Source organism: Pipistrellus kuhlii, unplaced genomic scaffold (assembly GCF_014108245.1).
Source record: "Pipistrellus kuhlii isolate mPipKuh1 unplaced genomic scaffold, mPipKuh1.p scaffold_m20_p_28, whole genome shotgun sequence".
Lineage (NCBI taxonomy): Eukaryota > Metazoa > Chordata > Mammalia > Chiroptera > Vespertilionidae > Pipistrellus > Pipistrellus kuhlii.
Window position 1 is genome coordinate 1,785,749 of NW_023425527.1, and position 24,893 is coordinate 1,810,641.

The window sequence follows — 24,893 nt, forward strand, 5'->3', positions numbered from 1 at the left end:
GATGAGAGAGAAACACTGACCAGCTGCCTCTTGCACACCCCCTACCGGGGATGTGCCCGCAACCAAGGTACATGCCCTTGACTGGAATCGAACCTGGGACTTTACAGTCCACAGACCGACGCTCTACCACCGAGTCAAACCAGTTTCGGCTAATTTCAGACTATTTTCATCACTTAAAAAACACACAGTAACTTTGCTGTCATTCTAATCCTATCACTTCTTCACCTGTCCCTGGAACCATGGATATACTTTGTATTATTTTGCGTATTCTGGACATCTCATATAAATGGAATCATGCAGTATGTGGCATTTCATGTTGGCTTTTTTTTCACTTAGCATAATACTTTTAGGTGTCATTCCTATCATGGCATGGGTCAGTACTTCGTTAATTTTTGTGGCTGAGAAATATTCCATTCTATGGATATGCCGCTTTTGTTTGTTCATTCATTCATTCATTAGTTATTGGGCATTTGGCTACTGTGAATAATTCTGTTGTAGACATCAGTGAACAAGTTTATGTGTGAAGTCAATTGTTTCTTATATCCAGCCCACCTGGCTCATTTCCATTAGTTTCCCAATTCCAGTAGTTTTTGATCCCCATGTTAGAGGCTGCTTGAAAATGAGCTAGAAAAAAAGGAGAGAAAAAAAAAAAAAAGCAGACAAGATAGTAGGTTCTGTGCATCTCAGGTGTAAGAAGATATTGAGTCCCTGAAGTTAACAAAGAATGCCTAAAAGAAGGAAAAGCAGAGACGGGAGATAGAAGACAAGTTTCGTTGTAGCTTTTCTAGGATCAAACTTTTTAAAAAGGATCCAGAGAAAGAGAAGGTAAGGGTGTGTAAAGCAGCATGGTAGTATGGGAACACCAGCCTAGGAGTCAGAGGACGTCAATCTTAGTCCCTTCTGTGCTGCTTTTTGGCTGCTATGACTCTGGCCAGTTATTTTTCTGAAATCCATAGCTTAATTTTTGAATTGGTCACAATAAAATTACCCACTCAACCTCATTGGGCTTTTGTGAGGATTAAATGATGTCATAGATGTGACAAAGTATAGAGATTAATATTCAGAGAAAACTTCACCTGTGAGGCTTTCAGTTATTGAAGTGTTCCTGAAACTGTTCCATGGTCAGAGTCACTCAACACATGAGAGGGGCCTCCCTATTGAAAATGCTCTCATTGTCAGTTTGTTCAGAGGGACACTAGCCTGTCTGTAATGACTCTCTTCCTTTCCAGGCAAGTATGGAAAAGGTTTCTCTCTCTCTCTTCCAAATATATGAGAGAGGCCTATTATCAAGTCTGGGACTTGAGAAGGTTGGGCATTTGAGAAGGGTGGACCTGAAGTTTCCCTGGGGCACAAGGGATTAGCAGATTAGTTATGGGCCCAGATTTTGTTAAAGCCTGTATCTGTTTTTGAAATCCCCACTGTGGATCAGTCAGCCTCTACACAAGTTTTTCTCAGTTCTTATGAAAAGGTAGAGGAAGGAAGAAAATGCTAAAGGGATGACTGAGCCAGTGCTTAGGGTCCCCTGGGACAATAGGGATGAAGATATGGATTAGGTGTGTCCTAAGGAGAGCCTAGAATTACTTGGATTTTTTTTTTTTGAGTAAATAGATAATAAAAATCACTAACATTTATTGAGCAGTCATTTTGTGCTACCCTTGATGTTTCATATATTAACTCATTTACTTTTGATGCTGACTGGCATAGAAACCGGCCAATCAAAACCAAATCTGGGTGAACTGTGAGGAGCCAATAGCTGCCTCGGTGGTGGAGGTTTGATGCTAATTGGCATAGAAACTGACCAATCAGAACCTACTCTGGGTGAACTGTGAAGGCAGAACCTATGGTTGGGGCCGAGGAGGGGTTTTAAGGCAACAGCTGTTTGGTGTAAGGTGTAAGAAAGCAATTCAATTTTTTAATGACAGGTTTGGCAGTATAGTGCATATGGCTGGCTATCAGTCCAGATATAGGAATGTGTTTTTGTCTGCCAAGAACATCTCATCCTGCTGAAAAGACCCCTTCCTCCCCCCCCCCCCCCCCCCCCCCCCCCGGCCCAATTTAAGCAATCCTATCATATATAATCTATCTATACTACTAAAATGATAATATGCTAATTAGACTGGGTCAACCAGCCATCCTTCAGATGTCTGACTTCCTTCTGGACAAAGCCATGGTGGTGGGGGATGAGGCAGAGGAAGTTGGGAGTGAGATCAGGCTGGCTGGGGAGGGCAGTTGGGGGTGAAATCAGGCCTTCATGGGAGGGCAGTTGGGGGTGAGATCAGGCTGGCAGAGGAGGGCAGTTAGGTATGATCAGACAGGTAGGAAGAAGCAGTTAGGGATGATCAGGCAGGCAGGCAGAGAGGTTAGGGGAAATCAGGCAGGCAGGCAGGTGAGTGGTTAAGAGCCAGTAGTTCCAGGTTGTGAGAGGGATGTCTTACTGCTCTTACAGGGATCAGGCCTAAACCAGCAGTAGAACATCCTCCAAAGGGTCCCAGATTGGAGAGGGTGCAGGCCCGGCTGAGGAATGGCCCCTCTGTGCATGAATTTTGTGCACTGGGCCTCTAGTCTATATAATAAAAGCATAAGTGACCTTTATAGCAAAACAACCAGTCACTATGATGCACACTGACCACCAGGGGGCAGACACTCAATGGAGGAGCTGCCCCTCGTGGTTAGTGTGCTCTCATAGGGGGAGCGCTGCTCAGTTAGAAGCCAGGCTCATGGCTGGCGAGTGCAGCAGCAGTGGTGGGAGCCTCTTCCGCTTCCACAGCAGCACTAAGGAGCAGCAAGCAGGTGGGCGGTAAGGAGCGAGGGATCCCAGACTGTGAGAGGGATGTCTGACTGCCAGCAGGCGGACATCCCCCAAGGGGTCCCAGACTGCGAGAGGGTGCAGGCTGGGCTGAAGGACCGACCCCCCCCCCCCCCCCACACACACATCCAGTGCATGAATTTCATGCACAGAGTCTCTAGTATAACTAGGAAAGGAGTAAGGAATCATAACCAGTCAACCTGATTCTAAAATTGTATCTCTGAATGTCATATGATGTAGCAGAAAGAAGCCTAGGCTTCCAATCAGAATGCCTGGTGGTCATCAGTCTACTAACCCTTATAAAAGACAGTGATTTGTGGCTCAGAATTGTGGGAATTACCTAGTCAACTTGGGCAATCACCACAACCTATCTCTACTTTCATGTTGACTTGGTGGGGCCACCTCCTGACATATTTAATCTTAAATCTGGGAGTGATTGAATGCCAGCCCTAGTAGTTTTATACCCCATTTCCTCTCCAGTGTAAGACCTATTTGGGAAGGGAGTGAAAGAGAAAAATATAGAGGAGGAGAAAGGTAGTGGGGGTGGGCGGGAATGACATCAAGCAGGAATGTGCCAGTCAGCGGGGGTAAATTTTCCACTTGGATCTGGGTGGAAACCTGATCTTGCCTCTATTTTTGGTCTCCTCTAACAACCTTTCGCCAGATTGGAATTTTTCTGCACCTGTAACACATTTTTAATGTAATAAGTCTAGGAGAAACCAGGTATTATATCACACTGGGGTCTGTGCTGTGTTTCTAGGAGGGAAGGTAGCCCAGAGCCCAGTTTATCCCTATAGGGGATTAGTGTATTAGTCACCCTGTAAAATCAATTTATTATGATTTTTAAAATGTTTCTTTTAGCACTTGCTTATAAAAGGTGAAGAGGGGAGCCACGAATGTGTCTGTGTTCCCTGCCTCCACCTTTTCACACACACCCACCCTCTATCAATTTCATATGAACTCAGATTCCATAAAATCAAATACAGGGGTTTTGACCAATTAGCTTACCTTTGCTCCTTTGGACTTTGTCCATGTTTGGGCTGGTGCAACTAATGGGAAGGTGAACTTACTGTAGTAGCACTCCTCAGTGGGGAATGGAAATAAGTGGTCTTAGCTGTTTAGGGTGATCATAGGGGCCTACTGGGCCAAGGCTTGGACTTGGCTTGTTAATGTGGGATTGAGCCCTTTATTTAGCCATTACTACAAATTGGCTTTCTTGTGAATATATGTCATGGGTTGCAATAGGGCTCAAGGTGGATGTTTCTGCCAGCTTTGCAATCTAACTGGACAGTTCTACAGAAGTTGTCCCTGTCACTAGATATTTAAAGAAAGCAAGTAAGAAAAAGACAGCTTGAAACCCATATTCATGTAAGAACACGTGAGGCAGTTTGGTGGCAAAGAGAGAGGGTTGGACTTGAGCAGATGTGGGAGCGTATCCTGGTTCTACCATCAAGGTTAAGAGTCCGATCTAAGCTGCTTGAATTTGAATTTTGGTGGTATTCAGTTTTCAAGCAAGTCTTTCATCTTTCATTTATCTCCCATTCCCCACTCACTGAAATCCTACCTCCTGCCCTGGAATATGAAGTAATGTAGCGCAGAGAAGCCTGCTTACAGTCAGAAGATCTAAGTTCAAGTGTTGGCCCTGTTGTTTTCTAGTTGTGTGCTCAGTGGCAAACCCAAGTTTGGTGGCACTTGAACCTAATGCAATCTTGGGTTCTTTCCTTAAGGTAAAGGAATCACAATTATGAATGTGAAATTGTTCGGATTTCTGCCAGGACCTTGAGGGGGCTTTTGCAAGTGAAGAGCTGAATGATACAGAACCTTCATTAGCTTCATTAAATCTGCCTGTCACTTCATATCATCAAGCCTGTTATTTGATTCCTAAAATGGATTTAATCATGGCTGTCTGTCTTCAAGGAGTAGTTTAAGGAACAAGCAAGAGTAAATATTATGAATGTTTTTGTTCAAAGTGATACATAGATGCACATACACACACAAGTACATATATAATATATGAATTATTATTGTAGTACATTCAGTTATTGGTTTAATGTTTTGATTATACTATCTGTAGATTCCTACTAAAATATTTGTCTCATTGTTTCTTTTTGGTTCATTGGGTCAGGGGCATTCTCAAGGTGCCCATACTTGAATTCCAGATTGGGAAAGTGTTAAATAAAATAAATAAAATAAAATAAAATAAAAACAATCTTCTAAATTTTTCCAATATGTGGGATATAAACCATGACATGTCTCTGGACCCTCTCCACTCCATCATTGCATATGTAAATGAATTTTGGTATATTTCTTTAGAGGCTCAATAAGTGTATTTGGAACTTCAAATATATTAAGAAATTGAAAAGACTACATACCTGGATGGTTATCAGTAAAATGTCTAAGGCTGTTGGCTCCTCGGGTGTTGACAGAGACTTCCTCTGGCTTTGCAGCTTTGAGATCTGCATCCATTTGCCATTAAAAAATGAATAGAGCATCTCCACCTCTCTGATGGTGACTATGAGGATGTTTCCATGCCGGTCTTTAATGGGCTCATAGTAAACTCTTCCCAGATTGTGTGTTCCAAGTAAATTCTAGAAGCAAATAAATTTCTGGTAGCTTATGTGATGTACAAACAAAGCAACATAACTGTAACAAAGGACACTAAATAATTATCTGATGTTTCTGAAAAGCTGTGTTGTTGTTTTTAGCAAACTTAATCCTAGAAAATGTGGCATCATAGAAATGTACTTAACAGAAGCTCAAAGAAAATGTCTTCACCATAAGCCTGCAAAGATTATAGCAAGAGACACAAACATTATGTTTTTTAAGAAAATTCAATACCTGTAAATATCTCTTACCCACATAGACACACCAGCACATAAACCTCAGTCACTGGCACTTGAAGAGAATCCCAGATGTTTTAAAGAAAAATGCCTGATATTTCAAGTATGCTGCTTGTGGAGTTTTCAAGCGATCTACAGTACACTGGTGTGAAGTGGGGTTGTTTAAAATGAAGAAGTGAATTGACAATGTAGCACATTATACAGGTCCCAAATGATTGCGCTTTCCCTTCAAGATACTTTAATTGGGAGATTGGTCTGTTTAACTTACCTGCATTTCAGGGAGTTCTACTTATTTAAAACTTTGTTAAAATTGTTCATGAGCTAGGTCAACTGAGGCAGACGATGCTTTCAGAAAGATAGGAAGGGAAAGATGCTACATTAAATGTGGAAGGGCCCAGGTAGATGTTATTAAAATAAACTGTCACAAATATGAGGTTTTGAAGAGCATGGGAGGAATAGGATAAAATACCCTTTTACTTTTAATATCTATAGTTTATTAAAATTATAAACCATCTCAGAACTTCTAGCTGTTATTTTTGTGAGCTTACATAAACACTGATGAGATAACCTATTAGCCAGAGAGCAGAAGTAGAACTGGAATTTGTAAAAGTAACAAGGATGACCTACCTAGTATCCACATCTACCAAAATATTGGAATATTCCCTCACAGGTAGAGACTGTGTCTTAATTTTTATTATTATTATTATTATTATTATTATTTTTTTTTTTTAGTTCACAAGGATAGGACACATAAAGAAGAAATTTCACAAATAATTATTGACATTTGAAAATAGAGTTGGCAGGATTACTGTTTTTAACAATGATCTAATCACTTATTCTTTTTCAATAATTGACTTCCAAATCACAGAAAAGTAACTGGGTAAGGCTTTTAAAGCCTGTCCTCTGTAGCAGTTTGCTGCAAAGTAATACTGGCCAACAGCAGTGGTATGCTGGTAAACTGTCTATATAAAAAAAACAACTGATTTATAGGATATGCCAATTTCTATAGTGTAAATACTCCCACCATAAGCTGATTTCAAGCTACTATAGTTTGATAACAGGCTTTCAAAATTCCTGAATATTTAACAGTTGGCTTTCCTAAGCCAGCGCAGGTTAGTTCCAGCACACCACTGCTGTTAAGCCTTTAGTTATATTGGTGTTGAATTTCAGGCCTGGCTGCTATTCATTAACTCTTAGACTTCTGAAAATGTTTACTCCCTTTGGCCCTGAGTTTCATCATCTAATATTAAGGATCCTTATAGCTCAGATATCCCTTATCCTAATCCTTACTTTATAGAGTTGTGGGGGGATTACGTGAGAAAATACTCTGAAAACTCTCAAGTTTGATACAAGGAAGGTCTGGGCTTTCTTTACTGCTCTAATTAGAATCCCACCCTGGCTTTCATTTAATCATTTTCAAGGCTGAGTCCATGTTTCACCCTCTCTGAAAGGACTTTTCCAACTCTCTCAGGTAGAATTTACCATCTCTTCTTTTGTCTCCTATTGTTTCCTTTACAAACTTGTGTCTTAGCATGACTCTGGTCCCCTTGCATATGGATGGATATATATGGCATGACATCTTGGTGGTTTGTCTCTGTGCCTCAGGGTTCCTTGCACTGTGCCTGGCACATAGTAAGAGCTCAATAACTTTTTGTTGACTGAATTAACATATTATCATTAGGACACTGGAAAATACAGTTTACTTTAAACCAAAGCACCTGGGTAGATATTGAATGAGATGGTCATTTTTAAAGTTGTTATTATCAGTGGTTCATTATTGGCTTTGGACAGTGGTCGGCAAACTCATTAGTCAACAGAGCAAATATCAGCAGTACAACGATTGAAATTACTTTCAAGAGCCAAGAATTTTACACTTAAACTTCTTCTAATGCCACTTCTTCAAAATAGACTCGCCCAGGCTGTGGTATTTTGTGGAAGAACCACACTCAAGGGGCCAAAGAGCTGCATGTGGCTCACGAGCCACAGTTTGTTGACCACGGGCTTTAGATCTGATGACTAATGGGGTAAAAGTCTTCCTGAAATTCTTTATTGATATCAGATTGAGTTGGATAGCCAGTTCTAGGGAGCAACCAATTTAAAAGCAGAATATCCTTATGAAAAATAAATTGCAACTATGTTCTAAGGGGGCAAATTTGAAGTTCTTTCTTTATGACCTAATGAAAAAATAGACCACTTTGGTACCTGTCATGCAATAAACATTAGGAGATTTGAGAACCCTGATGATCCTACAAGATAAGGAGGAATAAAAGCCACTTGATGGCTCATAGGAATGCATCTTGGTTATAATTGGAAGAAATCACAGGCCTGTCAATAGCCGTAGACAGATGCACAATATTTAGAGACCTTTGGTTAGTTTGGGGTGACACAGGAAGTTGAGGGAAGTCCAGAGTGGCAATGTGAAGGCCTAAAAAAAAAAAAAAGTAAAATTTTGGGCAAACTTTCCTCCAGCTGGAAAAATGAAAAAGGCATAGTATTAATAAATTGTTACCTAGCTTTTACTCACTAACACTCATTTTAAAAGCAGTGGAGGAGAAAAGTTTAATGTAATCCTATATACAGTGTCAGTTTATTACTATATTTTGAGAATAAGTAGTTTGGACACCTCTTAATGTAAGAGCAATGTACACTTCTGCCTCTTGGGGCCTCTGTCATTTTCCTAAGAGTAGGAAAAACAATGTGGGGTTATAGCCACTTACAGGCTTTCTCTTTTATTTTTTAAGTCCAAATACTCGCAGATACTTATCTCTCCTCTTGCCTAGGTAATATTAATCAAATTAAAGTCACTTCTAAATAGCTTCCAAATGATGCAGAATAGAATCTTATTTTGTAAAGAAAAATTATAATGTGGATATCTTCTATTTGAAATTTTTGTCTGCTTTTATAAACGAACACATAAGATAATGAAGTATTGGAAAGAATGCAGGCTTTGGAGTTATATAGATTTATATTTCTATCCAGACTCTGCTACTTCCTATTTGTGTGATGTTAGGCAAGTTATTTAACCTTCTGTTAAACTAATATCAGTAATAGTACTTTCTCATCAGGGAGGTGTGATGAGATTAAATGAGATATAGTTTATAAAACTCTTAGCACAGTACCTGCCACCTGTTCTTTTAGATAAATGAAAGTTGTTTTATGATTATTTTTTTATTTCTAGAGGTTGGTGCATGAATTCATGCATGGGTGAGGTTTCTTGGCCTGGCCAGCACCTATCTGGCTGGGCTCTGGGAGGTTGGCGGGGGGAAGGGACTGTGGGAGGCTCAGCCAGTCTGGGGGAGGGACTGTGGGAATTTGGCTGGCCACAGGAGGTTGGCTGTGGGAGTGCACTGACCACCAGGGGATAGCATCTGTGTTCAACATCTGCCCCCTGGTGGTCAGTGCGTGTCATAGTGACCGGTCATTCAGTCATTCGGTTGTTCAGTCGGTTGCTTAGGCATATATATATATATATATATATATATATATATATATATATAGCAAAGGATCGCACTATAGAGCAGAAACTGGAAAACAAGGCAAGAATATACAGTGGTTGGTAGGCACTGTGATGAAGGCAAGTCAAGGTGCTATGGAAACAGATGATGGAGAGAAAGATGGTGATGAAGACCTTTGTGTGCCTTGATAAAATGGGCCATTCTTGGAAGAGTGTGAGTAAGGGAATGGCATGGTCAGAATCTTTTGTCTATGCCTTATGCCAACCAAGCTATTTAATAATGCATTTCTACTTTCCTTAAGAACATTGTAAAAAAAATGTTAGGTTAGTAAAGAGACAAAATATTAAGTGAGCATCAGTTTCCCCCAATTTATTTTTCTTCCTCTTTTGAAAAGTTTTTTTTTATGCCTGTAACTGTCCCCTTTGTCTCCCTACCCCCAAAACAACAACAACAACAAAACAACAACAAAAAAATTGGCTTCAATATAGGTTGGGGCAAAAGTAGTTTTAAATTGTTCTTATGGAATATAATATAATAACCAATAAACAATAGAATTAAATGGGAAGTGAGGAAGTAAGTGGAGAAAGAGTTTCAAGAACTTTGGGTCTAAGAAAGAGAAGAGAATTTTGTAGTTAAAGGGATATGTGGGGTTGAGGAAGGGATTTGAGGGGAGGTTAAATTGGAGACTTGAGTTATGTTTAAATAAGAAATCAGAGCATTTGAGGGAGAAGCCTTTGGTAGGAGGAGTGGGACTATTTGTTGGAATAGGAAGTAAGAGAAAGTAGGGTCAATGCAAGGAAGCTTTTATATTTGGTGATTGAAAATAATTAATTCCCATTTGTTAATGAATTATACAGTGAACTCATCAGCTGATGTGGGTATGAGTGTGGGGAAGGTGAAGGGATGTGGAATAATGGAGACGGTTTTAAATGGTTGTTTTATAGTTGTGAAAGTGAATTTAGTAGAGAAATACAATAGAATGTGATCACTAGGTAAGATTATATGTTGGAATTGTAGTAGTGAATTTAACATAAAACCAGTCAACTTCCCCCATCTTGTTGGTGATTTTTTTCAAAATCAGTAGAGACATGTTGAATTCATCCAGACTTGGGATTTTTCCAAATAAATAATATAGAAGGAGACAGTGGCCAGAAATTTAGAATATTTTCAAAGGAGTGATTATGATGGGCCAAGGAATCTAAGCTAGACAAGGAGGGAAATGCCTCAGAAGGTGGCTGATGCATTCATTATGAAAAGTTGTAGGGCCAAGGAAATCCAAGAGCTATTGCAATGGGTGTAGTTACGTAGGGAACGCTGACTATCACAGCTTCCCTCTAGTTCCTCAGCATCTAACTGCACTGTTTTTGTTTTTTTTTAATATATATGTTATTTTTTTTTTTTTTTTTACAGAGAGGAAGGGAGAGAGATAGCTAGAAACGTCAATGAGAGAGAAACATCAACCAGCTGCCTACTGCACACCCCCCATCTGGGATGTGCCCGCAACCAAGGTACATGCCCCTGACCGGAATTGAACCTGGGACCTTTCAGTCCGCAGACCGATGCTCTACCACTGAGCCAAACCCTGTTTCGGCTACACTGGCTTTTGACAGTCTGATTCTTCCAGTGTTACTGAAATCAGATGAAAGTGTTTTAGGAAGCCTTCAATAAACATACAATCAAAAAGCCTCATTTGAAATCCTAAGGTTATTCAGTCTGTGATCCAAGCATGTCTGGACTGTATGGTGGGCTAATGAGAGAGTCCATCCAATAAGGGCTCTGAGCCTCCTGGGAAAGAACTTTATCCTAATGAAGGAGCAGTTTGAGTTACAGTGAATTGGTCTAATTCAAGCTGATCAGTGATGAAAGGAAAAAAGTGCTTCACATTGAGCATAGTCATCATGGCCAAGCTCCAAGAACTTTTTCTTGAGTTGAAGGGAAAGATTCTGCAATCAAGAGAGTTGAAATGGAGAGCACTGTTTACTAAAATATCTGAGGCCAGTGAGGACACAAGGCAGTAAACCACTTATGTAATGGAACATAGCATGGAACATTCTTAAAAGTAAGATTTACTTTGCAGAATTACTTATAATAGCAACACAATAATTATTATTATTGCAGGAAGTTGAATTATTGCATGGATCAAGAAATGAAGTTTCTGTAATTGCAGGTGGTGGTGGAGCTGTAGATTTTTTTTGTTTTGTTTTGTTATGACCCTATTTTTATGCCTTGGCTAGGATAGCCTGGCCAAACACAGCTTACATAGATTCCTGTTATGCATATTTCTGGGGTTGATGTAACTGATAGCTTTGTAGGTAGATGCTCATTACTGTTAAAGGCTCAGAGATCTCTTAGAGACCCCAGTTCCATGTAGCAGATTTTTTTCTGTTTTGGGAACCACAAATTCAGAGAATGTCAGAAAATAATGAAAGGAAAACCCAGAAGAGCTTGGTTAGAACTCAAATTCTAGGAGGGACTCTGTAACCTACAAAGATTCTTGTAGGGATTAGAGACCTGATCTGATTAGGTTAATATTATGTACAGAAAGATGAATACATTCATGGTTATAAGTAAGCTTTTAAGAGGTTTTATTTGTTTGTTTTGCTTGCTTAAAGCAAAAATGTATGCAAATACCTGTGTTTTACAAAAAGCATCAAGCCAAGAAACACTTCAAAATATCTTCTTCGTGTCTTTCTCCATCTCCATACACTCATAGAGACACAGGATGCCAGAGCAGCAAGGGCTCTTCAAGTGATCTACTCAAACTCCTCTTATTTTGCAAGTGATAAAACTGAGGCCCAGAACGGAAAAATGAGTTGGCCTATTAATATCAAATCCAGAACTCACGTCTTATTACTTCTTGTTTGGGGATCATTCCTAGACTCTTCAAGAGAGACCCCTACTCCTCTTCCTGCTAAAGGCACAGGTTGCCTACATGAGCAGGTGGTCAGCAGCGCAAACTGAGAGTCCTTCATATGCTTTATAGGGTTCTGAAAGAGAAAGGATCTCACTATTTCCTTTCTGGGTCAGATTGGAATGGAATTGACCAAGTTTTCTCAGATTTCTGTCGAGGTCTGGGTTGAAACCTGGCCCCTCACCTGTAGTTGGGCTGTTGCTGCAAGCATCTTCTGCCGAGTTTGCAGTACTGTGGATGAGGACATGGAGATAGGCACACTTTGCCTTAACCACCTTATATCTTCCCACATACAAGACAGCTGCAAAAGAAGTCACGAGGTCATATCATCATCCAAGCCAGTACATGATTTAGGTTGTGGCATCAAAGCACAGCAGGGAGAAGGAAATCTGACTCCTGATGTTTGTTCTCCAGTCCATTTTCAGATATGGGTGAAACAACTTTTTGATCTCTGTCCAATTGGAAAAAGATCTGAATGTTAATGAAACAGTCAGATCCACAGTTTAGTCTTTGCCAAACAATCCCATAACTCAGAATAGTGGAGACACAATCTGACAGGATGCAAGCTTCTTTGCTTTGAAAATGTAGCATAGACACTGTTTTGGCATTTTGTATGACATAGGGCATCTCACAACTGAAAAACCTTTGAGGAAATTTACTCCCACCCCAATACTTTGATCACTGGAGACCCCTTAACTTAGGTTTCAGAGATTTGTGTGCAGTAACATTGGTGCAAAGTGGGAGTAAATAAAATCAAACTCAATATACCTTTGTGAACCACAGAAAATCTTGTGTGATGGAACTGGTGTGAGAGTCATCTATTTCAACGATCGGTATTTGATCTTCATTGGTGACTAACATATTGTCTTTGTAATAAAATATAACGGCTATGTAGAGTCCCCTAAAAAGAAAAGGCAAAATAAAAATTGTCTTCCACCATTTTCCTCTACCAAGCCTGAATCATGGTAAACTTTTTTTTGGACATAAAAAGGATAATTTAAAATATACCTATGAGCATATTCTAGCTAAGAATCACAAGTTCACTGATCAGAACTCAGATAAATTACTATCTTGTTCAAATTCTCAGGAGAAAAATGAACTTCATATTTTTTAAAAATGTGATAGATATATTTATTAAAAAATTAAAATATGGTAAACAAAATGAACTTCTGGTATATAGTATAGTTATTCAATATTTATATAACTTATGAAGTGACCATCATGATTTTAAAAAAAAGAAAAATCTTGCCATTTGCAACAACATGGATGGACCTAGAGTGTTATATGCTAAGTGAAATAAGTCAGACAGAGAAGGACAAATACCGAATGATTTCACTTATATGTGGAAATCTAATAAAGAAAAGTGAACAGAACAAAACAGCAATAGACTCATAGAGATCAAACTGATAATTGCCAGATCAGTGGCGGAAGGGTGGAAGGATGGGTGAAAAAGGTGGAGGGAAATAGGAGGTATGAACTTCATATTCTTTTAATAACAAAAAAGTAATTTCAACTTAGTTTCTACTCAGAACCAAAACCAGCTGATTCCTGAGAAGTTAAAACTTTCTGAAAAAACAAAAACAAAAAACAAACTATAGTACCCACCGTTTCAAGGTCTTCACAAACTTGTTTGAGGAATGGAATAGGTGTTTCAGGCTCCTTGAGACTGACTGCTTGCGGCCTGTGGTTTGTAATTTTGAACTTTCTGGAACACAGAAAAAAAAAAAATAACAGTATAAATTCCATTGGCAGAAAACATTCCCAGTACCTTCTTTCCATCCTCCTGCCTTCTATTCCCCTGTCTCCTCAGTGTTATCCTCAGTCTCATGTAGGGATTCAGCTCATTCATTCCTACAAGAAACTTTTGTATCTTGAGATGCCAGTGGTTAACTCAATGAACAGATCCTCAAAAATGTTGGCTATGAGTAACATAACTCCAGGGGAAACCACTGGGATGTTTTGTTTATCCTCTCTATATCAGCAGTTTATTATAAGGTGGGATAGTTGATTAAATTTTTTTCTTTGTAAAATTAATATAGGTATATTACAGAAAGTAGGGAGAATAGAAAATAAAGAACAAAATCCCACCCATTTCATCTTGCCACTTTACTATAACCACTGCTAGCATTCTTGGGAGGTTTTTTCCCAGCATATGTGAGGGTTACAAACATAGTTGTAGGCTTAGGTATGATGATTATCCTTATTCAGGAGAAAATTTGAGACAGAAAGGGTAAGTGAGTTGTCCAAGATAAAAATAATGCCAATACTCAGAAAAACGGAGCTATTCATTCACTGAATAAGTATTTGCTGGGACACTACTGTGTGCAAGGTTTTGTGGCTAGAATGGTGAGCAAGTCACCCATTGCATCTATTCAGCTCTTCTATTTACAACCTGGAACTCTCCCTGACAAAAGCAGTAGAGTTACTTGTAAACATGGAGCTGAATGAGATGATCACTGATTCTAATTCTTATCCTAAATGTAATGAAGGGAAGCTGAGATTGGGCCATCATCAAACTTGTGACAGATCTGTCAGTGGGGATGAGAATATGGTCCATATTGGTGCTGTTAGACATGGAATCCTGGGCGATGGCCCATGGCTGAGGCCCAGTGTGATTATGCCCATGATCCTATAGTAGAAATTGGGAGTGAGCTGACACAGGCATTCATGCCAGCTTCAAGCTTGAGCTGGAAACTGTTATTCCTGGCAGAACAAAGCAAAAGCATTTTTTCTGACTTGAACATGAATTAGGCTGGTTATATCCTGCTTGAAAATGATGCTACTGGGACTTCCGGTTAAAGCAGCATATTGAATGTATTCATTACATACTGCTTTCCAAACCTCACAAAAAGCAGAGCAAAAAGATTGTAAAAATCTATAAAGACAAAGACATAAATCTATAAAGACAATGAGATGGGACAGGAAACAAAAGCAAGTGAATTTTGGTAGCTGGAAAGCAGATGGACAGATGGATTCAGCAGACTTGGGAAAGATGAGAAGTAACTTGACTTACCCTTTGGGCACTATGTACTGCTGGAAGTTGGGGGTAAACATGGAGCTAAAATCAGCGGGATGTGTTTAAGTCTGTTTAGTAAATAGTTAGACTTCTAGATTACCTCTGCTACCCTATTTAGGTAGACAGACACCCCTTCCCCTCTCCAGGAAAAAAAAAAAAAAGGCATATTCTCTGCAGAGAAACAGGTCTTTAGAGTGGGAAACACAGGGTACAGTTAAAAATGGGGGAAGGAGGTGTTTCATACTAAAAAACCTGTGGATTAAATGAAAATTTCTATATAGAATACAGTATTTCCCCACTGGGCTCTTGGAACACTGGTATTCAAACGTATTTTCCCCAGTCAGGATACTGGAAAGAAACTTCTCTGGCGACTGACTGGCCAAAGGGAACATACCCGAAGATCCTGACATTGGCCTCACTGCTTTCCTAAAGATAAGGCCTTGCTAGATCACGTTACAGTGAAGCCTGTAAGTAAAGAGCCTTAGTGCTCAGAGCTTCCCAATAGCTATTGAGTTCTCTTCTGTTTAATCTGAGCACACGTCTAATGATCACCAGGTAGTTGCAAAGAACAGGTTAACAGGAAAGACAGAGGCCAAACCCAAAGAAATAGAAGAGAATTTTAGAGGAGAGACTATGCTGAGAAAAAATATAAAATGAAACAAAGCCTATCATTAATAGCCTGAGAAATAAGAAAAGACATTGCTTCATAAAAATGATAGGAATCTGGAAGAGAAACTTTCAGAGAATAAAACCGAGCATTGGAAATTAAAAATATTTTATCAAAGCCCTGGCTGGATAGCTCAGTTGAGTAGAGCATTGTCTTGATACACCAAGATTGCACGTTTGATCCCTGTTCAGGGCACATACAAGAATCAACCAATGCATGCATAAATAAGTGGAATAGCATATTGATGTTTTTCCTCTCTCCCCTCTCCTCCCTCTCTTCCTTTCTCTCTCTCTCTAAAAAAAATACATGTTATCGAAGTCTGAAAGATATAATAGAAAGCCTAGAAAATAAAGTTAGGGAAATTTAAAAGCACATGGGATGGAAAAGAGGAGAGGGAGGGGGAAAAAGGAAAAAAATAAATGGCTGGTCTCTGAGGTTTAGCATCTGAATAAGAGTTCTTGTAGGGAGAATGGAGAAAAAGGAGGCAAAGAAACAAATAATAAAATATCTCCAAATTCAAGGTGTCTTCCATATATAAAAGGATTTGCCAAGTGTGCAGCACAACAGACAACAGTAGAGCCCCAAAAAGGCACATAATAGTGAAATTTTAGAAGACTGAGTTTAAAAAGAAAACTTAAAACCTTAGAAAGCAGAAAAAAATAGGTGTTCATACAAAACTGCAATCAGATAGAGAGCTAGAAGACAGTGAGGTCTGAAGGAAAATTATTTCAACGGCAAATTCCATACTTACCCAAATCTTTAAATAAATGTTAAGTAGAATAAATAGAATAAATCTTTAGACATTCAATGTATCCAAAAGTTAGCTCCCAAGTATCCTCTCAGGAAGCTGCCAGAGAAAAGGCTTCCCAAAATGAGAGACTAATCCAAGAAAAAGAAAGACATGGGGGGAGGAAGAAATCTAATCTTGGAGAGTGGCTTGAAGAGTCCTCAATATGGTGGTGAAAGGAGATCTTAGGGTGACAGCTGCACACCAGATACAGAGGCAGCCAGTAACCAGTCTATATTTGAGGAGGTCAGAGGGCTCCATGAGGAGTTTCTTTAAGAAGGTACAGTTGAAACAATAGTAATGTTATCTTATTGTATTGAGAGAAAATTGATACAACTGGAGAATAGCTGTGCATCCTATAGGACCACTGTTCTTTGGGATGCACTTTGGGTACTGTTTAAGTATCCAGAGCATATCCTATATAATAAAAGCCCAGTGACTGAATGGCAGAACAACCACAGCCCCTTGCCCCAGCCTGTCCCACCCCCGATTGGCTCTCATCGGGATGGGCTGACTGGACCTCACCAGTGCATGAATTTGTGCACCAGACCTCTAGTTTCAATATAAAAAACAATCCCCCTTTTTGGGAAGTTCTACTTTATGTCTTAATCAGTTTTTCCGTTAGTCAACATATTTACATCCATGTGAGGAAATGCATGCACATGATAAAAGTTGATGGAAACCATAGAAATAATTGGGTTGTTTAGACAATCATTTCTTGGCCAGTGGATAGTAATCCAATAGTAATGGGGAGAGCATCTAAATCCTTAGGTAATACAAACAATATTTCCTTATCTTCATGAGTAGTTTTATCTTTTCCCCTCTGATAAAGATCAAACAAAATGTGGTTTATGAATTGCAAATAATTATCTATTCTATTGCTTTATTACCTTTGCCTGCCATATAGGAACCAATGGGCAGGAGAATGATGAAGAGGCAGGAAAGGAGAAAATGAAGAAATCATAGATTCTTATTTTACTCCTTCAGAAAAGATTTCCCTTTGCTTCCTCAGGGATGCTCACAGAGGTTTTTTTTGTTTTTTTTTTTAAACTAAGAGATGCTAGCTGAGTTTTAAGTAGATGTTAAGATGATCATACTTGCATGAGTGCACCTTGCGTAAGGTGGAATGTTGAAGGCTGTGATCTGGGTAAAGTTTTTCTAGAGTTCTGGGAATGAATTCCCTCTGGGGTTTCCTTCTCAAGCTTCTCCCATGCATATTTATCTCTCCTAATGAACCATTCATTAGAACAATATTATTTTCTTGCAAATGCGTGTCCTCATTTCTAGTTATAGCCAAAATTTCTACAGTTTCATACTTATACAGTAATTGGGAATAACATTTTGTTTACACCTCATCATAACTCAGCTAGCATCTCTTCATCTCAACCATTGATTTTTTTACCTCCCAGGTCCAGCAGTGCCCTGAATCTAGGGAATGCAATGTGGTTGGCGATCTGGTGGGTGAAGGAGCATGGAAAATGTAAACTTTTGGAGGCTTTAATTCTCCAAATAAAATTAAGTGCCTGTTCCATGAATCATTACACAGATCAGAAACCTAATGCTGTCCCATTGGAACAGTCCAAGTAGAAGAGAAGCTTTCAAAAGCTCCTCGAGAGATTTTCTGGGTGTAGTTGGCGGGCCTGTGGAAGGTATGCTCTACTTTGTCTTGAGCAGCAGTACAGGGGAAGATTAAAATTCAGGGCGAGGTTAAAGTCCAGGGCCCAGTCCTGATGTAAGGACGGGAGACAAAATGAGGTGTGATGACAATGAGGCTGGACATGGAGACAGAAAACCTCAGTTGCTATCTGGATTCTGTCTTTTCCTAGCATTGTGACCTTAGTCAAGTAACTTAGCCTCAGTGGTAATTGCCAAAATGAGGGTGGAAAGAGGTAGTGGATGTGAAATTGGATGTGAAATTGGATGTGTAAACTTTATTGGAAGTATACACAAAGGTTTACTATTTTTGTTGCTGCTATAAATGGCTGTGCTTCCTCAGGGATGCTCACAGAGTTTTCTTTGGAGGTGAAACTTTTTAGGGTGAATAGCCTCAAGACTCAGCACACTGAAGAGTTTTGTGAAGGGACAGTTCAAAGGGAAGGGAACTAATGGCAGCTGTTGTTTTTCTTGTGCTTGTTTTCAAACTATTCTTATAAAGAGAGGGTGAGAGAGAAAGGGAGGAAGGAGAGGGAAATCTTTTCTGAAGGGTTAAAGCAAGATAGTGCTGTAAAGTGATTCCAGATGTACAAATATTAATATCTCTCTCTCCCTGATGAATGAGAAGGTACGACCCAGTTAGGAAACTGCTAAAATTACCGGCGCCACCGAGACCTCAGTCGATGGCCCAGTGCAGATTTTTATCCTTACCTCGGCAACTATAATGCTGATGAAGGGCTCGGACCTGCTGCAGCAGACCTTCCAAAACTTCACTCTGTCCCTTGTGTCTGGGCTCTCTGTCGTCATAGTCTTTCCAGTCTATTGAACAAAAGAAACAAACAGAGTGAAATTTTAAAGCAGAGGAGGCCTCCCCACAGCTCTGCCTCGGGAGCTGAGTTTTACTCATGCTGCCCACAGACTCTGTGGATAAGCACCCAGCATTTGCACAGCTAGGAAGCAGTGCCAAGGGTTTGGAGGCTGCCATTGTTCAGGGCTCTGTGCAAAACAGTAATTTTGGTTGGTTTCTCATGTTGGGCAGTTTTAGGGCAAAAGAAAATGGTAATGGAAAGCCAAAAGAAAATGGGGAATTTGGGAATCCAGTTTCCCCTCCCCCAGCTCCTTATCCTCCTTTTCAGCACCCAGTGTCCTAATCAGTTCCCCTGCCATCTCTCTCCTTAACACCCCAGGTCTCAACTGGATTTCCACAGTAGGAAAGAAAGGGGTGGGAATGTGCAGACTAGATGAAATCTACAGTCCCAATGCTTTTATTGTAGGTTTCACACTTTTGGCCAAATTGACATTTCTTTCCAAGGAAAGAGCCCATGTCAGATGCCAAGAAATGGAAATCTACATTTTGCTCTAATGAATGTCTGCTTTGGTTAGCTGGCACGGCAACTCCTGCACATACTCTGAGCCACCAACCACCCTGTCTGCTCAGTCTCTAAATATACAGTATTAGCTTACATGGCAAATTTAAATTGCAATACCCACTGAGATTTTTCTCCCCCTTCTATTTTCATTCCATTTGGCAATAATGATATCAAGAGTAATAACCAGCATGGGACTAATGTCAAGTCTGTAATTCTGCTGTCTCCAACTCTGGATTTTTATTTTTATTTTTTTTTTAAGCAGGTCAGTCAGTCATTTCATAGTCCATCCCTTCTTCTCTCTGTTTTCCTTCCCACAGTTTTACTTTCTGAACCTTTCAGAAACAAACAATTGAAGGCTCTTCTTAGTTAAAATGTTTTTCTAAAATGCTAGACTTTTTTTCTCCCTCCCTAGAAAAGTCAGTTCTTAAGTATATTGGAAGCTTAAATTCAAATTCCTTCCCCCTAGTTTATTTTAAAATGTGGAATCTCCCTTGTTTAGGTGCCATGACAGTTAAAGTTAGGTAGAAGTCTCCTACACTGGTCCATCCAAGGCCAAGTAGTACAGCACATTTAGAAAGAACAGACAAGTCCTGGAGGCAGATTCACATCCAATAAACTTGGATGTGAATCCTGGCCCTTCTGATTCCTAGCTTAGTGACTGTAACTGAAGTAAGTTACTCACTCTCACAGGGTCTCTACTCTGTAACATGAGAAAGGAGCATAGTGTCTACCTTGAAGTATTTTGTGAGGATTAAATAAGAGGATTATGAGATAACTAGCACAATGGTACATAGGAGGCATTGTATAAGTAATAACTTAAAAGAAGAGTATTTGTTGGTGGGGAGTTAACTCCTGGAGTAGCAAGTATGTAAACATTCTTACCTTATCAGATGATCCCCTATGAAGAAGGAGGCCTCAGAGATATCCTAATCCTTCCTCTTTCCCACCCTCTCCCTTGTACCCTTCTCCATTTTACCTCTCACAAGACAAAGGCCAACAGATACCCATTTCAGTTCTACATTACTCAACTCTTGGTGGCATGGCCAGGACTGTCACATAGTCTTATGACCCTCCCTATCAGGCTTATTTACTTCCACCCTGCACGTGTTTGTTTTTCTTTTGGGAAGGAAGGTCAGAGCTTGGTTGGCATCTGTGTGGTATGGTTAGTTATGGCCAACTCTGGAGACAGGGAATTGGCATAGGTGCTTTCTGTAGACTCTGATCCTTGCGGGCAGGAACTGTGACTTAATTTCTCTTTGTCTCAGGTTTCTTCTCTATAAAGTCAATTTTTGAGTCTCTTTTTATTTGAGATTTCAAAGAAGTAACGAAAGAGATTGGTTCCCTTATTATCTTTGGGCACATAGAATACACTCATTAAATGCTGGTGAGGCATTGTGAGTAGCTGTGTGAAGGTGTTCAGGTAGAATGGACTAGGAAAGGGCTTTTATTGGGAAATTTGGAAAAGTTTGAGGAAATTAACTCCAAGTACTATTTGTAGTGTCCCTGTTGTCTGGTCACAGTGAGAATAAACATTATTCTCATGGATTTCCAAAGGTCCTTATGAGTTTGTTCCCCTAGCTGAATAAATATATCTGAAATCCTCATGATAAGATGAGCAACATAGTTTGCTTGAGTAAGACTCCTGGGTGGCTGAATTACTGCCTGGCCCTAAACATGCTAATACATTCTAATGAGTGTTAATACTGCTGTCAATGCAAGGGGAGATGAAATGGACCTGGCTCTTTCAGCCGAGTCCTATTACATCAGAGTCGAGCTCGAGCTGATGACTTTATGATACATTAGAAAATTGCTAATGCTAAATTGCAGCCCAAGTGAACGCTGGACACCATGCCAAGGTTTTTGGAAAGAATGAGTTTTTCTCATAGATGTTTGGAAGGTTCTGACGACTACGTAAAATAGGAGACTTTAGGGATGAGGAAGAAAATTGAAAATATATTAAGAAGTCAGGAACCTGACAGGAATAAACTTGGTGTGGTAAGAAAAGAGCAGATTGTGCCACATAATACAGTTCACTGTTCTAGTAATGAGACACTTCAATTGCAACACAATGCAGAGCTTACATTCGCTGGCGATATCAGGGCTTTCCTGATCATAACTCAGACAAGCCTGTCTGGGTCCTTTTCTCTTATTATATAACATAAGTCTATAAAAACACATTAAGGCTTTTTGTAAAAATATTTAAAAAAGTTTATAGCTTACTGGAACATATTACCCAATTTCCAATTACTCTATCATGTTAGAATACATTGTCTTCTGGTAAATATTTGAATACTGATACATGTTACATCATAATGTCATATTCTGTTTGTAAATAGAACCAGAATGTCTTTATATTGTTCTTTCCAAACGATATGGCTTGTCTGCAGCAACTGTAATGACATGTTTGCATTTTAGCTCTTTGCCAGATACCCCTACTAATCCATTGTGCTGTTTTTGAAAGCACTGCCATTTTGCTATGTTAATTAGCAAGCAATAAGTGAATCTTCCAGTCTTGGACAACTGTTCTTGTCATTTTGGAGAGAGCTCTTCACATGAGTGTCCGAATAAAATTTGTTTATGGAACCACACATGTGATGTTTATAAGTAAACACATCCACATGCAGATCTGAATTTGCTCTGGGTGTGCATTTGGAGTGGGTTTCCCACTGCCCTACCTTCAAGTGAGCTGAGGCTAGCTTTTTTTTTTTTAATTTCTTTTCTGTCTCTTCTATCACTCCATTTCCAATAATACATACCCATTTCCTTTTCTTCTTGGAAAGAGATCGGTTCCCTTCTTATCTTAATATTTCAATATTCCCAGTTTGTATTTCTGACAAGTCTCCAATAAGAAAGATGTCTAAATAAGACTGAAATATTTAAATAATTAAATGCTAGGGAATTCAGGAGCCTTATAGAATCTCTGGTATCAGTGATCTAAAGCTCTGTATGACCTGGATTAGCTGTCTGAATCCACCAGAGATAGGAGTCAGGAATAGTTGGCTGGCTCTCAGTTGGTTTGTCTGCCTGATAGTGGGGCACTAGTTTGCCCTGCTCTAGCTAGTGGGTCTTGAGCTGTTTGGGCTTGGATCCTGGCTTAGCCGCATACCAGAGTTATAACCTTGAGTAAGGTAACATCCTCTCTGGCTCATTATTTCCTTATTATTAGAGGAGAAGGAGGGTTTGGACCTGACTTCAGTGCTTGCTAGTTTGGTGATGTGCGGCTCTGTGTGTGTATTTGCCTCTCTGTGTTAATAGTTCTCTCATCAATAAAATGAGTCTAAGAATAAAATTCAACTCAGTAGGTTTGTTATAAAGATTAAAAGAGTTACATGATAAATTCTTAGATCAACACTCAGCATATAATGAGTCTTAAAAATGTTAGCTTTGATGCTGCTAGTGATATTGATGCTGCTGCTGCTTATCCACAAGATGGAACAGTAATGACATTGTTGTGAGGATTAAGTGAGATACTGAATGGGAAATCCCACTGATTTGTGATTGATCCTGGGTGAAGAGTTACATAATAGTTGAAAAATATATAAATATAAAAAAGAAAACTCATAACTCAAATATCCACTATTAAATTTAGAGAGTTCTATACAGACACACCTTCCTATATCATAAAGAGGCAATATGCAAATTGACCATCACTTCAACACACAGGATGGCCGCCCCATGTGGACACAAGATGGCCATCAGGGGAGGGCAGTTGGGGACAATCAGGCCTTCAGGGGAGGGCAGTTTGGGGTGACTGGGCCAGCAGAGAAGGACAGTTGGGGGTGACCAGGTCTGCAGGGAGGGCAGTTTGGGAGGACCAAGCCTGCAGGGGAGGACAATTGGGGGGGACCAGGCTAGCAGGGAAGGGCAGTTAGGGGTGACCAGGCTGGCAAGGGAGGGCAGTTAGGGGTGACCAGGCCAACAGGGAAGAGCAGTTAGGGACAATTGGGATGGCAGAGGAGCAGTTAGGCATCGATCAGGCTGGCAGGCAGGCAAGCAGTTGGGAGCCAGCAGTCCTGGATTGTGAGAGGGATATCCAATTGCACGTTTAGGCCCAATCCCATTAGGGATCCCAGATTGGAGAGGGTGCAGGCTGGACTGAGGATACACCCCCCCCCCCCCAACCTTATGCATGAATTTCGTGCACCGGGCCTCTAGTCTAATTTTAGTCAAACTCACAGTTTAAATGTTATATAAAAATCTTGCATTTTATTACATAAAGCTTATACTGTAAGAATTTCTTCAACACAATGAATGTATTGTAAAACAACATCTTCTTCTGTAGTATAGATACTATATCATAATTTATTTAATCATGAAGTTAATATCAAATACTAGAGGTCTGGTGCACGAAATTCATGCTGGGGATGTGTGTCCCTCAGCCCAGCCTGTACCCTCTCCAATCTGGGACTTCTTGAGGGATGTCTGACTGCCTGTTTAGGCCCGATCTCACAATTTAGGACTTATGGATCACAATTGCTTGCCTGCCTCTGCCTGATTGCCCGTAACCGCTTTTGTCTGCCAGCCTGATCACCCCTTAACTACTCCACTGCCAGCCTGATAGATGCCTACCTGCTCCCTGGCTGGCCTGTTTGCCCCTAATTGCCCTTCCCCTGCCAGCCTCGTCACCCCTAACTGCCCTCCCCTGCCAGTCTGGTCACCTCTAACTGTCCTCCCCTGCAGGCCCAGTCACCCCTAACTGCCCTCTCCTGCTGGCCAGGTCTCCCCTAACTGCCCTCCTCTGCAGGCATGGCCCCCCAAACTGTCCTCCCTACAGGTCTGGTCCCCCCTAACTGCCCTCCCCTGCAGGCCTAGGTTCCCCTCAACTGTCCTCCCTTGCAGGCCTGGTCCCCCCCAACTGCCCTCCCCTGCAGGCCTGGGTCCCCCACCCCCCAACTGCCTTCCCCTGCTGTCCGAATCCCCCTCAACTGTCCTCTCCTGCAGGCCTGGTCCCCCCAACTTTCCTCCTCTGCCAGCCTGGTCACTCCCAATTGCCCACAACTGCCCTCCCCTGCCAGCCATCTTGTGGTGGCCATCTTTGACCACATGGGGGCAGCCATCTTGTGTCTTGGAGTGATGGTCAGTTTGTTTATTACTCTTTTATTAGATAGGATTTTTTCTCTTCACCACACATGATATTTCACTATATCAATGCGTTGCTGCACTGCATATCTTTGTCCATAATTGTTTGTCTGCATCTATTTCTTAGGTTAGATTCCTAGGTGTGTAATTATGGGTTAGAAGGAAATGAATGTTCTTATGGTAGTTGATACAGATGTCAAATTGTGTTCCAAAATGAAGGTAGCAGTTTGTACTCACAGGAAATATGTTATACCATTTTTAACTATCACATTCCTGAAGTTCCAAAAAAATTTTACAATATAATTTAGA

General features: G+C 40.3%; 1 protein-coding gene across 1 annotated transcript in view; it reads right to left on the reverse strand.

The window, feature by feature from the left end:
* ANKFN1 (ankyrin repeat and fibronectin type III domain containing 1) overlaps window positions 1–24,893 on the reverse strand; it is a 217,027-nt gene that overhangs the window by 36,751 nt on the left and 155,383 nt on the right. The window contains exons 9-13 of the mRNA XM_036454373.2: window positions 18,847–18,954; window positions 13,618–13,717; window positions 12,781–12,913; window positions 12,197–12,313; window positions 5,179–5,394 (exon numbers count right to left, since the gene is read on the reverse strand). Coding sequence (XP_036310266.1) covers window positions 5,179–5,394; window positions 12,197–12,313; window positions 12,781–12,913; window positions 13,618–13,717; window positions 18,847–18,954 — 674 coding nt within the window. The remainder of the gene's footprint in view (window positions 1–5,178; window positions 5,395–12,196; window positions 12,314–12,780; window positions 12,914–13,617; window positions 13,718–18,846; window positions 18,955–24,893) is intronic.